The sequence below is a fragment of the Eretmochelys imbricata genome, chromosome 3 (genome assembly GCF_965152235.1).
Source record: "Eretmochelys imbricata isolate rEreImb1 chromosome 3, rEreImb1.hap1, whole genome shotgun sequence".
In the NCBI taxonomy this organism is placed as follows: domain Eukaryota; kingdom Metazoa; phylum Chordata; order Testudines; family Cheloniidae; genus Eretmochelys; species Eretmochelys imbricata.
Genome location: NC_135574.1, coordinates 109,131,555 through 109,150,312, shown reverse-complemented (window position 1 = coordinate 109,150,312; position 18,758 = coordinate 109,131,555). Strand labels below are relative to the sequence as shown.

Sequence of the window (18,758 nt, the reverse complement as noted above, 5' to 3'; positions counted from 1 at the left end):
CTGATGGCAGTGGAGGTGAACAGGGCCAGCAGACATAGCTCTCAGCCTATCAAACATTTTCTGCCACTTTCTCAGTTTATCTGCCTTTTGACTCACAAGGAGTTCCTCTTCTCCTGCAGTATACCTCTTTCTACGAAGAAGGAGCAGGAACACATTCTTATGTCCCAGGTGAGTCTGCATAGTAGGGTACATAACTATAAGACTTATTAATGTTTTCATGGCATAGCTACACACCTGGCCCAGACTAAACTTTGTAGATCACTCCTAAGCATGCCACTGGGCTTAGTGTAAAGCACATAATGATTACTTCAGGACACTCTACTTTTTTGGAGATTCATAATTTCCGGTAATATTCCAGGGACATCCCTGTGCTCTAGAGGCATGTGTATAGTAAATATTAGGGAATTTTTGGAGGGGTCAGAAAGAAGGGCCCATGGCAAGAATTCTTGGTGCCAAAATTTTAATGCAGTATGATTGGTGCTCTGGTTATCACCCGATGAGAGCAATTCACCCCACCCAAGATTTCCAAATAGGTGTATTGGAGTGGCATAAATGTTTTTATGGTATACACAAAGACATGCAAGATGGTATTTGCATCTTGGACTTATTAACTGTGGTGAAGCTGAGAACCCTCACACCAGTACAAAAAGGGTTAAAAAGAGCCTATGCCCTCCCTATTCCTGCAGCCAATGCTAGGCCTGGAGGAAGAAGAAAAGGAGAGAGAGAACCTGGCACAGTTCAGAGCTGACTGGTGAAGAGGCAGGAGCCAGCTGCCTCCTTACATGAGGGGAGCATCACTAGGAGCCTGACAGTTAGGACAGCCCCAAGGGAAGAAACATTGTGTCCCTGACTGAGGGAGATTGCTGAAGAGACCGAGGAGCTCTCAGCAGTGAATGAGCTGTGTGACTGACGTTGTCAGGTTAGACCCCTCCAATCTTACATCCGCTCTGCTCAGAGGAACCTGGGACTGTAGCAGGATGCTACAAAAGGTCCACAAGGGGATGCTATTTGAGTTGAACCACTACAGACTATAGTGGCCATTCTCCAAACTGAAGAGACATAGACAGGAAGTAGCCCGGGGCAGTGGAATTAGGGTATATCTACACTTAAAATACTACAGTGGCACAGCTAAGCCACTGTTGTGCGTCAGTGTAGATACTCCCTATGGTGATGGGAGGGGTTCTCCCTTTAGTGTAGGGAATCCACCGCCCCGAGAAACAGTAACTAGGCTGGCAGAGGAATTGTTCTGTCAATCTAGCGCTGTCTACACCAGGGGTTAGGTCATCTTAACGACATTGCTCCAGGGTGTGGATTTTTCACCACTGAGCATCGTAGTTAAGCTAATTTTCTAGGGTAGGACAGATTTTGGACTCTCTGATGGGAGGACCCTGCTGGCATTGCTTCACACAGGGCCCTGGGCTGGAACCTGGTGGAGAGGGAGGGCCCAAGTCCCCCTATCATACCTTCTAAATGACTGAGGTACCTCTGCCAGGGAAAGCAAGGGGCCAGAAGTCAGGCATGCCAACCTGGCCCTCCGGGCACCCTACTACATTCACCATGATGTTTAAAAATAATTTTAAATGTCTTGATGGTATCCTCTTATAACCAGTCATAAATGGGGAATAACAAATTTACAAAAAAAATTTAAAAAAAATCAATTATGCTTTAAAAAGGGCACTAGAAAATAATTTGTATCCCACAAAAGAAACTAAGTAAACTTTTGTAAACGTTTGTAAACTTCTGCTTGCACATTGTATTGTAATCAGTAACACACAGTTGTCTTCCATATAAAACTGTGAGACAAGTTGGAATGCAGATGGTTTTATGGAACTGTTTTCCTAGGACCTTCAGTAGCAATGCCGTACAAGTAAAGGCAGTCATTTCAAGTCATGGGTGATCTGCCACCTTATCTTCCGCTTTGTGCTGGGAGTCTGAAATCAGTGAAGTGACATTTACTTACTATTAGTACTGGGACAAACCCTTCATACCGTGTTACTTATATTTTTTCCTCACAAAATAAGGTTAAACCAAAGCAACAGAAACAACAAAATTATCACAGCCAGTTAGATGAATTCAGCCAACCATGGAACAACAACTATTTCGGCATTCATGAAAGGCTCTATAAATTCATGAGCTGACGCGGAGTAGAGAAAAGGAACAACAAAAGGTGCTTAACCCATAATCAGACACCTTATTCTGCTTTTAAATTAAAAAAATATTAAACATGCTGCCCGTGAACCTGCCATTCCTTTATATGTAATACAAGAATAAACTGAATGGGCCGTGGCCAGGTGCGTGAAAGCTCGGGCACTTCTTATTAGACTGCCCCACCCTTTACTTATGCTGGAGATGACTGGACGCTTTCAAACTTGACAAATTCTTTGCATACATTTTTTGGAAGTTTTCACAGAAACTGCTTGCTCTGTTACCAGTTTATCAAGTGGTTAAAATTTTTCAAAAATTTAAATTTCTGTGAAAAAATTTGATTTTTCAGAATTTTTCTACTTTCTAACCGATTCTGTTGTTGCTTATGGATTATGGAATACTTCTCGGAGTGGTATTTTCCCTGGTATTAAATCCTGTCATGCCTAGGGCCAGTGGAAATTGGCAGCAAATTTTCCCTATTTACTGGAATTTTTGCCCTGGATTTTGCAGATATTTTTGGAAAAATCCACTAGATTTTTAAAAGAAAATTTATACCAAATTATGTTTGTTTGTATTGAATAATTTGAAGTAAAACGGTCACTCAGTCTTGTTTTAAATTTCTTGCCCTCCAAGTTCAGAGCTTTCAGTGCCTACTTGAGATTTTCACATGAACCCTCCCCTGCCTTAGAGACCTTCCACTCTCCCATCAGACATTTTCCTGCCCTCGACCCCGCAGGTCCCATGCTAAGGACAAAAATTATGTTATAGACATAATATTCAATTTTTGGTAAAATTTGGTAAAACATAAAACTTGAAATCTTAGCAAGTCTGGGAAGGCTATATGAAAGTACATTCCATACAGATAAGTATTGTAGCTGGATGTTTCTATTAGTATACTTCAGAGTGATTATTCCACTGAGAGCAACAGGGAAGTTCATAGTTCTTAAAGCTAATGTTTCTTGGTGTATGTCTACACAGCAAAGAAAAACCTATGGCTGGCCCGTGCCAGCCAACTTAGGCTCACGGGGCTCGGGCTTCTTTGCAGTGTAGACTTCCAGGCACAAGCTGGAGCCTGGGCTCTGGGACTCTGCAAGGTGGGAGAGTCCTAGAGGCCAGGCTCCAGCTGGTGCCTGAAAGTCTACACAGCAATGAAACAGCGATGCAGCCCAAGTCCAAATCCCGCAGCTGGCCCATGCCAGCCGACTCGATGTCTAGGTGCTGTGTAGACATACCCACTGTGTCTGCAGTCTCAGGCAGAAAGCACTATCAGTTTACATTGAAACTGTTCCCTTACCAGCCAAGAGTTCCACCTAACACTTGAGAAAACTCAAGTTCTGTAGAAAAGAATACCAGAAAAGCCCACAAGGAGACCCTCCCTTCACAGAATGGGTGGAAATTCTGCTACATCAACTTCCAGTGGCACTAGTTGCGACATATTTCCTACATACTGTATATGTTGTTTACATTTAACAAGCCTAGCAAATCTGATCATTTGATTAACCTTACTGTAAAATATACATTGGCTTGGCAAAATGAGTTTTTTAAAAAATAATTTTTATGGATAATATCAACTTTTTTCAATTTTTAATCAATTGAAATTTTCACGATTGTGAGAATCTAGGCTCAGAATTATTTAATGACAATAGATGTTAAGATTAAGAAGTTAAATCTTTATAACTGTTAAAACAAATTGTCAACATCACATGTCAAAACATACCAAGTAAATATCCTTGAAGCAAACTCTAATAACTTCTCAAGCATTGTTTTTGTCTATCTGTAAATTTTATAATTTGATCATATGTCACTTTGTACGTGTGTACAGTGAAATTGACGTTTAACAACATTTACTCATAAAAATCTAATCCTTCCAAGCCTCAATATAAAGTATTTCTTACCGAGAATCTCCTTAAGTATTTTTTCCAGAGGGTACACTGGATGTTTTTTTGGTTCTCTCTGGCATTCCAGCAGAGGACTGCACAGCAGGTCCTTTAAAAGCACAGTACTATATCTCAATTTTTTACATTAAATTACTTATTGCAAAATACACACATACATATAACTGCCTGGGTTATACCTCCAATAATCATTAATGTAACTTTTTTTTAAAGGGACTTTTTAAAAACAAGTATTGCTCCAGATAACTGAGCAACTGATTACCCATGGATGTTGACAGACATGCTAAGTGGAATGGTATTTAAAGAGAATGAACAGCTTTAGGAATGTGGTGTAGGTTGCTAACAGAGTCTGATGGGGGCGGGTGGGTGAAACCCTGAAAGAAACTTACCAAGCCCAACAATGGGATAGATAACAAATAGCACCTGGTTTCTAACTTCCCACCCTGCTCCAAAAAATACTGAATGCCAAATTCAGCATGTTTGGTGTGTTTAAGGGTTTTCTTGTTTTGCATGGGAAGACTGCCATAGCCTCCATGTTATCATTACTAATTTGTTGTCTCATGCACCTATATGCTTTAGATAAAGGGATGTCAAAAATAAAATAAAAATAAATCAGAGTAAGAGAAGAATGAACAAGTCATAAGGTCTACTGACTGCAGTAAGACTAAAAATTGGGGTTCCCCTTGTGGGTCAAAAGAAACCTTGTCACACAAATTACGTGCCAGCTGACAGCAGTGTCATATCAATAATACTTGGCATTCATAGCACCTTTCATTCAAGGATCTCAAAAGGCACAAGGATAATGGGCCCCCCTCTTATAATTTGAGTAAATACTCATCTTTAAACACTCATTATAAAGATCTCAGACAGAATTACAAGGAAAAGATTCCAGTGTTTCCAGCCCAATACTGTGCAATCGCAATATATGTAAGAAATGAAAATAAGGACAGCAGATATATTGGAATTATAGTGACACCAAGTGGCAAGGGAAATTAATCTCATTTCTGCCCCATTCCTTCCACAAGGTCCACTATAATGGATAGAAAGATTCAGTTTATTAAGCTGTATTTTTATTTCACATTAATATTAAACCTACATCAAGCTTGATCCAACAGATTTCAAATTGCTGCCATCTACAAAGTAACTATTATAGCATATAGAGGAATAATAATGGTGCAATACCCTTCTCATTACTCTTCTCCTTCTATTGCTTCTAGTCACAACCAGGTTCTTTGAGCGCATAAAGAAGATGTTGCAGCATTACTGAATTCTTCATTCAGCAAAATCCTTCACTGCCATTAACCTTACTTCTCAATAGTAGAGTTCAAATGCTAAAAACTAATTCTCTTCCTCAGGGACTACTACTGAAAAACTCTCCTCAGTTTCACTTTCTGGTGGTCATGCATTTATTTGTATCAAGCTGCAAGTACTGGGGTTTCAAGGCATGCAGGGGAATGTTTACATTTAAAATATGCCTAGCTAACTTTTAATGCATTTCTAGTAATTTTTGAAAACCCAAAGACTTAGAAAAAACCTAAAGTACAAAAGGATACAGACAAGTAAGTTTTAAAAACGCCCCAATGCTTCCTACACGGAAGCTTTAAAACCTCTCCCTCCTTCCCCCATTTCTTTTCTAAAAAGTGTTCTAGAGAAGTGAGTTGAGAACTAGGGCTGGTTGAAGATTTTCAATGGAAATTTTGCAACTGGAAAATGGGGTTTTGTCAAAATTGAAGATTTTCTTTGGGAAAAGATTTTGTCAGAATTTTCCATTGAAAAAAATGAAATGTTTTTACTTTGGGTTGACATTAATCTCTGCGTCTGCCTTAACTACTGCAGTGCCTTATGAAAGTTGTACTTCTGGGTCCCATAAAGAACCACACTGGTTCAGCCACAGAAGTCCCATGAAGCACTGCAGCATCTCAACCATAAGGAAACACTGTGATACATCAAGGAAGATGTAATCTGCCCAGGATGCAGAGGCGACCCAGAACAACAACTACCATGAGACACTGCAGTGGCTCAGCCAAATGCAGAGATTAATGACAACTCAAAACAAAGCATTTGGACATTTCCAAGTTGGAGTTTTTCATTCTGTGAAATATTTTGACATTTTAACTTTGTCCTGATTTGGGATGAAAATGAATGTAGAAAGACTAGTTTCCAACAGCATGGAAATCCCCTTTTGTGATCAGCTCTAGTCAGGACCTCCTGAGTTCTAATTCTGCTTCTGCCACTGATTCAGTCACTGGCCTTGGATCAAGACACTTAACTGCTCTGCCTCTGTTTTCTCACCCTGCGCCTCCCAGGATTATTGTAAGGATTCCATTAGTTTTTGTGCAGCACTATGAAGATGTGAAGTGCTAAGTATCATTAGTTCTGTGTGTTTGTCCTTTTCAGTGCGGGGGGTGGGGGAGAAGAGGAGGGAAATAGCTCCTCCTGCTCATGACAGAATTAAGCTAAGATCTAAATTTATTGTTCATTTACCAAGTTCTACACGTATAACACCACCCCATCCTAGTCGACAAACACAGCCATATTTTCTTTGCCAGTCTGTGACACACTCACGTGATCCCATTACAAACATGGTTACATTCTGTCCACACAGCAGAAGTGTTGCTTTAAAAAAAAAAGCCACGAAAACAACAAAATTACATTTGTGCAGCCGCACCGACAGTGCTGCCTAACTGGCTGTTGTAGTGCATTCTAGGAAAAGTCTCAGCAGCTACTCCATAGTGCCTCAGCAGGTGTTACCGTGCCTGAATGATTTCTACACAGAATGGCACCAAACAGCGCAGGGGCCAATGCGTTCTGGCATGTGTTTTCATAGAGAGGGTCTGATCCTACAAGTTGCTGAACACCCTCAAGGCCCATTGAATTCAATGAGAGCTGAAAGTGCTTGATGCCCCATGAGCTGCTCAGCACCTCGCAGGATTGGGCCCAGACTGCACAGACAGCGAGTGATGACTGGTTATAGGAAGACAGCCATCTACTGTAACTAGTCTATGCTGCTGGCAGGAGGTAACACCGTTAGCTGCCAGGGTTACTAAAATAATGTTACCCATGTTGCTGGACGACACAAACCGCTGTTAGAGCCAACCAGCTCACTAACTGGGTACAAAACTGGCTAAAAGTGGTAGTGCGGACAGGGTGATGCTACTCCGCCACATGTGAGCGGTAGCAGTAACTGGCGCCCAGTTGCAGAGTAGTAATGACCTTGTGCAAGTATTTCTGAATGTTCACTCGCCCAACCGACTGCAACTCCTTACCTGCAATGGCAGCTTCTTGGACTCTGTTCTGAAGCAGTGATTCCACAGCACTTGTTAAGGTTGGTTCTCTCCTTTGAGTCATTTGTTGCTTGCCCTGGTGAGGATAACACAAGCAGTCAGCATAGTTTCATGACAGAACTGACCAGGACTCAACTCAAGCAGAGATTTCATGGAGGTATTGAGAGGAGTCCATTTTCTTAATCCCCTCAGTGACAGCAGCAGCAGGCCAGACCAGAGTGAAAGGCCACCAGTAGCTTGCTCCTTCCCCAAAGCATTATTCTCCCATCCAGTCTAAAACAGCCAAGACACTCAGAGAAGCAGCCCTTCAGTGACACACGTAGGCATCTCCCCCTCAACAGCACCATCCCTTTGAGACACCCGGTTCTCCAGGAACTCCCTTTATTAGACACCCACCATCTTAACTATGGAGTTTTTTAAGCCTTTTGGTGGTAGATAAAGAATTTTATCCTTGTTTTCCCCCTCCATTGTAGGATTTACCTTTCCTTCCATCAGAAAGCTCACCCTCCTCCAAAATTGAAATACTTAAAAGAAAATGAACTGGTGGGCATAACAAGATTTTTACTTTGCTGATTACTAGTTACTAACTCCGTCTGTCACTTATTTACTCTTTTTTTAATTAATGAACAATTTATGTTTTAATAAAATCTTTTGACAAAATCTTTCAGTAGAAGTTGTATAAACATTTAATAAACACAGCAGCACAGCTCAAGACACAGAGGATTAACCCCACTTCGGAGGCTACCAAAGGAATTCGGCCTTTGATATATCCCTTAGCATAGTACAGTAGTACTCTGTATCCAGCATGGAAGCTGTATTCGTTTTCATTACTCTACAGTTGCTTTCCTGGAATCGGATTAGAAAAGAGTCTGAAGAAGCTATTTTCTCCTCAGCGTTTGCTACCATACTTTTCTATAACTTCCTGCAGAGAAAGGAGCTCTTTTTTGAAGCAACTCACATTGCATTTAATTAAAAAACCAAAAATATCATTAGCTTCTCTGTGGTTTAAAGCTACATATGAATGTGGAGCTTCCCTCCCTACATCACAACCCATTCTGTCTGGTGAGCCTGTCTGCAAGAAAACACAAGGCGAGTGTGTTACTTACCGGGGCCTGTTTGCCTGCTTTCTGGCCTGGTGCAAAGACGCGTCGTGTAGCTTGTTCTTTGCAAAAACTGATGTGCCGCTCTGCTGCAGCTTCGTTAAACCTTCTCAAGCAGTAAGGACACTGAATATAGTCTGATTACAACAAAGGAATGGGTATGATTGAATCAACAGCTCATAAGATATTGAGAGAGAATTGACTACTCTCTGGGAGACTAGGACTCGGGAGACCTGGGTTCAATTCCCAGCTTTGCCTGTCCTGTTGGGTGACCTTGGTCAAGTCACTTCCCCTCACTGTAACTCAATTTCCCCACCGATGCTAAGAACTGCCCTTGGCAAAATTCCGCACACCGTGGCAACTATGTTAATTTGATCTGTTTGTTGTAGAGATGAAGGCTGGGTGCCATGATCAATTGCAAAGTGTTGAGATTCTTGTTGTTGACATACAGGGCTTGGTCCAAAGCCCACTGATGGGAGTTTCTCTCCCCTCCGATATTGCACTACAAATCTCTATTTTGCATTCACTGAGCACAACTGGAGTTCCACATGTGGAATGAATGCAGAGTGGGCAAGAGTGCCACATTGAAGATATTTAGCATGGATCAGAGAGTAGCATTACTTCGTATAAATGTGGAGGACTATATTATGCTTGGCTTTTAAAAAAATAAAATGGAATAAAACTCTAGAAAAAAACCAGACATTTAACAAAAAAATGGCACTGTACTATATACACTATAGTTTCAACCAATTTGCTTGGTACTGAAGTTAGGTTTGCCAGCCTGTAAGTGCCAGGATTGCCTCTGGAGCCTTTTGTAAAAATCAGCATTACATTTGCTATCCTCCAGTCATCTGGTACAGAGGTACATGAGTTAAGTCAGTTTAAACTAAATGGAAAGCTAAACAGAAGTAGGTCTGCAACTAGGGTCATTGATTTCAAAAAGGAAAACTTTACAAAATGAAGGGAATTAGTTAGGGAAGTTGCCTGGACTGAAGAACTCCGGGATCTGAATGTAGACGAGCCTTGGAATCATTTTAAGTCAAAGTTGCAGAAATAATCTGAAGCTTGCATTCCAAGCGGGGGGGGGGGCAGGGCAAGGGGGAAATCTCATACAGAAGGGTTACAAGACCAAACTGGCTCAACAAGCATCTCAAACTGGCTATTAAAAGAAAGCAGAAAGCCTACAAGGAATGGAAAAAGGGAGGGAAACAGCAAGGAAAGCTATCTCTTGGAGGTCAGAAAATGTGAGGATAAAGTGAGAAATATGAAAAACCTTACAAAGGAAATTAAAACCAATAGTAAAAGCTTCTTTTTAGTTATATGGCTAAAGAAAACAAGGAAAGAAGAAGTCGGACTGCTAAGCACCGAGGATGGGGTGGAGATTAAAGATAATTCTAGGTAGGGCCCAACACCTAAACAAATACTTTACCTCAGTATTAAACAACAGTAATGAGGAGCTTGGGGACAATGACAAGGTGACTAATGGGAACAAGGATACAGAAGTAGAAATCACATCCAAGGTGAAAGCAAAACTGAAACAGCTTAATGAGACCAAATTGGGGGCCCAGATAATCTCCATACAAGAACATTAAATGAACAGGCACATGAAATTGAAAGCCCAACAGAAAAGATTTTTAATGAATCCATAAACTCAGGGGTCATAACCTAAGACTGGAGAACTGCAAATATAGAACATATATTTAAGAAATGGGAAAAAATGATTTGGGAAGTTAAGAGGACTATTAGTTTGTTCTCAGTTGTATGCCAGGTCTTAGAACAAATTTTGAAAGACAGTGTAATAAAAGACATGGCTTTACAAAATGTAGACCAACCAGATCTCTTTCTTTGAAAATATCTTCAATTTTCTAGACAAAGGAAATGCAGTAGATTTAATCTATCTGGATTTCAGTAAAGCATTTTATATAGTTCCACATGGGAAATTATTCAGTTGGAGAAGATGGGAATTAACATAAGAACAGAAAGGTGGGTAAGGAACTGGTTAAAGGGGAGACGACAGTAAGTCATACTGAAAGGTGAACTATCAGGATGGAGGGAAGTTACTAATGGAGTTCCTCAAGGACCAGTCTTTCGACCATTAATGACCTTGATACAAAATGTGGGAACGTGCTAATTAAATTTATGGATGACACACGTTGGGAGATATTGCCAATACAGAGGAGGACTGGAATGTCACACAAGAAGATCTGGATGATCTTGAAAGCTGGAGTAATAAAAATGGGATGAAATTTAATAGTGCAAAGTGTAAGGTCATGTAGTTAGGGACTAACAACAAGAGTTTTTGCTACAAGCTGGGGATTTACCAGTTGGAAGTGACAAAGGAAGAGAAAGACCTGAGTGTTTTGGTCCATCACAGATCACTAAGAGCTGCCAATGTCATGTGGCCATGAAAAAAAACTAATGCAATCCTAGGATGCATTAGGCGAGGTATTTCCAGTAGAGACAGGGAAGTGTTACTATTGTACAAGGCACTGGTAAGACCTCATGTGGAATAGTGTGTGCAATTCTGGTCTCTCATGTTTACAAAAGATGAATTCAAACTGGAACAGGTGTAGAGAAAGGCTATTAGGATGATCAGAGGAAAGGAGAACCTACTTTACGAGAGGAGACTAAAGGAGTTGACTTATTTAGCTAACAAAATTAAGGTTTAGGGGAGATATGATTGCTCTCTATAAGTACATCAGAGGGGTAAACACCAGGGAGGGAGAGGAGTTATTTAAGTTAAGGCCCAATGTTGGCACAAGAACAAATGGATATAAACTGGCCATCAACAAGTTTAGGCTTTAAATTAGATGAAAGTTTCTAACAATCAGAGGAGTGAAGTTCTGGAACAGCCTTCCAAGGGGAATAGTAGGGGAAAATTACCTAACTTGTTTCATGATTGAGCTGATACGTTTATGGAGGGGATGGCATGATGAGATTGCCTAAAATGACACATGGCCCATCTGCATCTGGTATTAGCAGATATCTCCAACAACCAGATATAGGACAATAGATGGGGAGGTCTCAAAGCTACTAAAATAATTCTTTTACTGGTCTGGCTGGTGGGTCTCACCCACATGCTCAGGGTCTAACTGATCACCACATTTGGGGTCAGGAAGGAATCCCCCCCACCCCAGGACAGATTGTAAAAGACCATGGTGGGTTTTTGCCTTCCTCTGCAGCATGTGTCACGGATCACTTACTGGTTTGAACTAGAGTAAATGGTAGATTCTCTGTAACTTGAAGTCTTTAATGATTTGAGGACTTCGATGACTCAGCCAGGGGTTATGGGACTGTTGCAGGAGTGGGTGAAGTTCTGTGGCCTGTGATGTGCAGGAGGTCAAACTAGATGATCATGATGGTCCCTTCTGGCCTTAAAGTCTATGAGAAGCAAGAGGCTCAATTTTCAAAAGGTGCTGAGCACCCACACCTCCCTCACTGACCTCTGAAAATCCAAAAGGTGAAATTCATCCCAATGCAGAGGGCCAGCATGGGGCCTATGCCTGACTTACAGTTTATTCCAAGTAGTAAGCGCTGAAATTCACCCTTTGTTAGTCAATGGCAGAGTCAGGACTAGAACCCAAGCATCCCAACTCCCACCCCAGAGCTCTGCTACTAGACTAGGGTGACCAGACAGCAAATGTGAAAAATCAGGATGGGGTGTGTGGGGGGGGGGGTAATAGGAGCCTATATAAGAAAAAGACCCAAAAATCAGGATTGTCCCTATAAAATTGTGACATCTGGTCACCCTATACTAGACTGATAAGTTGCTACCATTAAGGTTGAAAGGTCCAATTATTTTGCTTCCTCTGCAATTCATCTATGTTGCTCCACTTTTCCCTGATGCTACTACTCACTGAATGCAGAAACCCTCTTTAGCTGCTCCCAGGGTTGCCCCTAATTCATGCTCTACTCCACCACTACATTTTAAAAACAATCAGGAATGAGGGAGTTAATGTTCACCTTGGATTGCAGAGAATGGAGTAAAGCTGAAGCCCATCTGTGAATAATAGGAACTTATTGTTTTATCAAGGAGAAGCAAACACAAGAGCAGCAGTAAGTGAAACTAAATCACAAACCTGGATTGATGCTTGGAGGTGGAGGAGGAGGAAGGGGTCGGCCTTCTTTCATGGCTTTCGTGACTTGCTTGGCTGATTGAATAGCATTAATAAAGTCCTCATGCAGCTGTCTCCAGTTAGATTTCTTTTCTGGTTGTTTCTGTAAAGGAAACGTATGGCAACAAACTCTATATACCCATCTATGAGGCTATATAAAGACTTTGACTGAGGGTTCTTTTCTAAATAGATTTCAAAAGGAAAAAGAAATATTAAAAACAAATCTTAGGTCAAATCCACTTTCCTGAGTCTTACTATTTCCCCAACCACCCCTCACAAATTAACCAGTGCTCCAAGGGACCAATAAAGAATAGCCTCTCATATCAAGACATTTAGGTCACAGACGACTATAGTTTATACTGGATGAAATATGAAAGTTAGCATGACAATCCCTTCTCTCTCTCCCCCCCCTTTTGATCTCCTCTTATATTTTTTGCCTCTTTCCCCCAATCAAAGTGTGAAACTGATTTCTCCATAGCCTGCTGCTGTTCCTAGTTCAGCAGCAGCAAACAACACACAATACAGCTACCACAGCAATACAGATAATGACCTTCCTTGAATAAAGGAATAAAAATTGCTTACTGTTTGAATTTAATAGCAATGAAACTCTGCAGCTTTGTCCTTGGGACTTTACAGGCCACAGAAGGCTCAAGCTGAACCTTGAGCATTCCTGCACCAGATCAGTGTCCTGCCATCACTTCCTCTCACTGACCTAACTAGAGAGGAAGCTGTAAGAAGCTTGTATGTTATTCATATGTTTCATTTTTAAGGAAAACTCCTATAAGAACTGAGGCCTCCATGTGTTCCTACCGGTTTCACTGTGCACCAGCATGGCTCTTGCACTGAGAAGACGCCTTAAGTTACTGGAGGCAACAAGCCACTTATTAGCACTTGATAAAGCACAAAGGCTAGGGCTGGGGACAGGGAAGGCATGAACAGAGCCAGACCCACAGTCGAGGAGACATCATTTCCCAAGAGAGAATGCCACGCACAGCGAAGAACCCTAGGCTCATTCAGGACACCCACTCATCGCTGGAGTGAATGACAACATTCGTTGACCAACAATATTAGCATGAAGTCAACATGCCTGCTACAATTTAAACAATACCTTTGGTGGTGGCTGTTTCTTCACTGAGGGAATTTCAGTTCCCTGCAGTCTCTGTTTCAAAGAATTGAAAGGCTTCCGCTTTTTGGTGAAGACTTTCTTGCATATTGGCTGGTGCCTTAACTGGGATGCAAAGAAAAAACAAAATCTTATGGCAAAACCCTTGTGTTCTGCTAATGCTGCTTCCGTTTAAGGCATTATAATTATTTCTGCCACACTCTGGAATATTGCTAGATGAGAGAGCACAAATAACTTATTTACACCACAGGACAGATCAGTACTCTGAACACTGATCAGATCAGTTTGTCTCCTTTTTCACAGAGTGAAAGTTTCTTTCAACATCTGTGTTTAACCTACTGGCATTTACTGCCCCTTCTCCCCCCACCCAAACCCTCACAATTCCTCTACTTTCAGTTTTATGCACCGGGGGAGGGGGGGTGGGGCGGGGGGGGGGGGGAGAAGCCTTTGTTTTACCAGAACATCTTGTGCAAAATGTCTTCCACAGGTTTCACAAGCTAGCAATTCTTGACTTCCAGCAGCTGTATAAAATTCAACGTATCAAACTATTAGTTACACAGGATTTCTTAAAGGTCCCCCCCCCACCCCCAAAAAACAAAACAACACAAAACAATGGTAAGAGCAGGCCCTATGATTTCTGGAACTGATTGTTTTGTTGTGAGAAAGCACCCTTTATACAGTCACCCATGGGTTTTATTTTTCTTCCCCCTTTGTGATCTCTTCACCTCAGTGGTGGGGTAAATTTCATACCCCACAGGTCTCCCTTGCCTCTGTTTGTCTTACTAACTGGGTGAAGCTGGCTCCTCATTTCCATATGACAGTTATATTAAAGTTTCTGAAAGTAAGAAATATTAGGGGTTACCATTCAACTGAAGACTTACCAAGTGGCACATTTAGATCCTAGGATGATAAATGCCTAGATGGATAAAATTGTAACTTTAAGCCAACTGATCTTCTACTATATACCTGTTCTAACGTCCTACTCTCTGCTATTGAAGACCAGTATTTTTGGCAGGTCTGACATCTCACCCTCCGAGCTGTTGACTTCCTTCCCAGTCCTGTTCCTTCCCCACTGCCCAATGGAAGGAGAATCTCATAAGCCTCTCTCTCCGCTGCCCACTTGTCAGCTCTGTTTTAACTCTCCACTGTTCCCTGCCTGAGAAAGGAGTGATGGACAGGTCATGTTGTGATTCTTGGGAGATGGTGTAGTGAGAGGACGAACACAAGAGCCATGTTTAAGCACCAACTGGAGAACTCCTCAACCAGAAAATTCCTACCTCTATTAAACTCCCAGCTGCAACATATCCTGGTCCTCTCTGGAGAACCAGGTATGCTATAAACCCTCCACATCTTCCTTTCTTTATAAAGAAAGATTAAGACTAAGAATGTACACACACACACACACACACACACACACCCCCCCCCCACAATTCAAAATGAATTTCTAATTCCTTAAAACTATTTGCACGACTATGACCCTTTATCAATTGCATTTAAATAGTCCTGAGCAGTATTCTAAAGTTCAAGTCTTTGAAGTCTGGATCAGTCTTCCAGGCCATGTTCTCATTTCCATATTGAGTTTGTGCAGGGAGTTCCCTGTGGAGGAGGATCACCTCCCGACAAAGTACTTGCAGGTTCCAGATCTTCTCTGTATTGTCAGGAAACACTATTGTCAGAGATGTACCTGATCCCTCCAGAGAAGTACTTGCAGAGTTCCCACTAGGAAGAATGTGGGAATTTCTGCCAAATTCCAAACATCTCGGAGCTTTTAAGCCAAACTTTGTTCCCTGGTCTCAGTTCAGGTAGTGCTTTTGTTCTGTGCTGAATATTCAAGTTTTATTGTTGCTGAATTTTTATTTTGGCATACTGTTTTTTAAATTCCTTCAGGTTGCAGCACTTAGGTTTAAGCTGAATCAGATAAAGGCATCCTGAATCATCTTCCCATCAGAAGTTCTGCTGGAGATAGTTCAGACACAAACAGTGTTGACTGATATGCCAAGGAATGCTTTTTATGGGTCCAGTGATTTTTGCAGAAGTCTTTTTTGGAGTCCACACTGTTCTCTGCACTTCCCCATTACTCTGGGGTAATGTGGACTATGAGTACAATCTTCAAAATCAAGGTCTTGTGAAAATGCTAGGAAGGTTTCAGAGGTAAACCAAGGCTCATTATGAGATATGAGGACTTCTGGAGCTCCATATCTTTCAACTTTGGTTTCTGGATGACCTGTGCTGATGAAGTCTGCCAATATATCTGGAAAAGTAATCAACTACAATACATGTATGTGTGCCCTTTCCAGAAAAAACAAATCTGTGGCTAACCACTGCCAAAGTCTGTCAGGTAGCTCTGCAGAGAGTAATGGTTCTGGTGATTTTTTTTTCCTTTTACATATCTTGCAGCCCTCTACTAAAGTCTGAATTGGCCTACTCAGACCAGGCCACCATATGGATTGTTGTGCTTGTGCTCTGTGCTTGTTTATACTTTGAAGTCCTTCATGAATTTTGGCGAGCATCTCTTTCTGAAGTACCACAGGGATAAGAATGCATTGTCCTTCCACTGTGTGAAGGTCATTTTGGTCCCCTCAATATGGGTCTGCTGAAAGGTGACTCCTTTGACCTCACCTTCTTTGGCAGAGTTGAGTCAGTTTCTGGCAAGTCTCATCCTCTAATTGTTCATCTCTAATTTTCTAACGTTAGCTGGCAGATGCTAGAATTGCTGCCAGAACAAGGTCATTAAAGCCTTTGACATGTTTCTCTAAAGCCCTTTCATCTTCTGGTGCTGGCTGCTCAATTTGGGCTCCAGACAGAGTGTTTGTTTCTGGGTGTTTTCCCTGGTATGTGTTCAATGTTGGGGGGAAAAAAAAATTTACATCACCCACAGTCAAAATCTCTGAATCATAGGTGGAAGATATGACACCCTGCTCATGTCACCCAGAACTGTTACCGCCCTGACTCAGCGAGCCTTGCTGCAGCTAAACTACGAGTCAGCCCACTGATACACCAGCTTGGCCACCTTGCCAGAAAACTGCTCAGGACTCTGCCAGCCCAAACCTTTCCTTGCAGGTAACACACAGTCAATCCTAATTGCCAAGTTCCCCAGAGTCATCTTTTCACTGGACCCTCACAGAAGTTCACTGCCACGCCAGCCTGTTACTTTGGCTGAGGATTTTATTCTTCAGTTTAATACGCAGCACTGAGATGTTTTTGTAACAAAACAAGAGTATGTTTATTAACAAAGAACAGATATTTACGTGATAAGTAAGAAAGACTAGGAAACAGTTATAGTTGCAAGTAAAAAAACAAAACAAAAACATGCTTTCTAGTAACTAAACTGTAACTTCAGCAAATTGTAATCTTGGTCTAAGCAAGGTTTCAAACCCTGGAGATATTAATCCCCTTGGTTCAAAGATCCAGCTCTCTCAGATTACAAGAGCTCTGGCTCCTTGTATCCACCACAGCAATGGATAACCAATATATATATTTTGCTTCTGCTTGTACCTTCCTAAATATCATTGAACCTGTTTCAAAAGGCAGGAAAGCTTCCTGGGGTGCAGCCTCCATCCACCCCTTGCAATTGTTAAATGGTCAGCTTTCCTTACTTGCTGCCTGATGGGTTTATTTGACTTACATGTAAATGTCATTTTCAGTCTCACCTTGCTTAGTTTATATTGGAGACTCACTCAAGCCAAGAAAACAACATTCCTTTGTCTAGGACAAAGCCTGGACTTAGGCACTGTTTGCCAAACACATTAAGAACAGAATTATAGCTGTGTGCTAGAAATATTTTTACACTGCACCTACATCACACAATACTATTAATGACCAGCAGGTTACCAGTTTGCATATGACACTTTAAAGATACAGATTATGACACTAGCAAATTGGGGGACGGAGTGTATCAGGGCTGATGAGAATTATGGTATGGTGTGCCCTCTGCCACTTGGCATTGAGGGGCTCCCTCACTTACAGGTCATCCATTGGTTTTGAACCCAATAATCCTCTTAGGGCTTGTGATTGGTCTCTGAGTTAAAATTCAAGCCAGATATGCAGGACCAAGGGATTGCTAGAGCTTCCTTTTCCACCTGAGTATGCCACTGATCAGTTTCTCTAAAGCTTCTTGATATGAATGCAACAGGTCTCCTGCCTGCTTTTTTGTGAGCACTACCCCAACCCATATGAAGAGGCATCTGCTGCTACTGTTGATGGATAGTTTACTGAATAGTGTTTCAGAACAGGCAGAGATGTCAGTAGTTCTTTTATACAATTAAATGCATTCTGTGGTGCAGTCCACCAGATCACATATTCTGATCATTAAGAAAAATCTCTTAAGGATTTTGTTAGAGGAGCTAAAATTGGTAAGAATTTTCCAAAATGATCTGTTGTGACCAGGAATCTTCTTACAGTAGAAACAGCTTTGGGGTCAGGTAAGGTGAGTAATGCCTTTAGTTTGTTGGAATCTAGCTGAATTCCATTTGCTAAGTATGAGTCCTATAAATTTTATCTTCTTCTTTCCAAATTCACATTTCTCATTCAGAGTGAGCTTGTTGAAAACATCTCAAAACTGCATGTAGTCACTCAAAGTGTTCATTTTTATCTCTACCATATACCAACACATCATCTGCATCGCAAAGGACACCAGACAAACCTGATGCAACCTGAGACAGTCTTTTTTGGAAATGTTTTGGTGCTGAAGATATGCCAAATGGAAAATGATTCAAACAGTACTTTCTAAAGGGAGTGATGAGAATAGTTAACATATAGATTCTTTAGCAAGGGGGATTTGCTCAAGGTTGGGATAGCATCTAACTTTTAAGACTTTTGTGTTTGGTTAAGTGCAGGAAGCACATGTCTTTCTCTACCCATGCTTTTATTAAGTTGCCTAAGATCCACACGAATTGAGATTTTGCCAGTGGGCTTTGGTATACAGCCACCCCCCACACCAGTCACAGGGGAGGGGGGGGATCTTGCCATTCTTCTTTGACTTTCCCTACCACAGCTATAGAAATGCAGCATGGGGCTGTGAAGCAAAGGGAGTGGTTGATGACAGTCAATTTTATTTTGTACTCCCCTGACAGCTTTCCTAGCATAATGCAGACATG

The 18,758-nt window shown here is 41.5% G+C and overlaps 1 protein-coding gene across 1 annotated transcript in view; it reads right to left on the bottom strand.

Annotated features, from left to right (window-relative positions):
• Window positions 1-14,199, bottom strand: part of ZC2HC1B (zinc finger C2HC-type containing 1B) — a gene marked incomplete at its 5' end in the record, with an annotated part of 29,575 nt that extends 15,376 nt beyond the window's left edge. The window contains 6 exons of the mRNA XM_077812156.1: window positions 4,041-4,131; window positions 7,307-7,400; window positions 8,431-8,561; window positions 12,504-12,642; window positions 13,648-13,767; window positions 14,119-14,199. Coding sequence (XP_077668282.1) covers window positions 4,052-4,131; window positions 7,307-7,400; window positions 8,431-8,561; window positions 12,504-12,642; window positions 13,648-13,767; window positions 14,119-14,199 — 645 coding nt within the window. The remainder of the gene's footprint in view (window positions 1-4,040; window positions 4,132-7,306; window positions 7,401-8,430; window positions 8,562-12,503; window positions 12,643-13,647; window positions 13,768-14,118) is intronic.
• Between the last annotated feature and the right edge of the window lie 4,559 nt (window positions 14,200-18,758).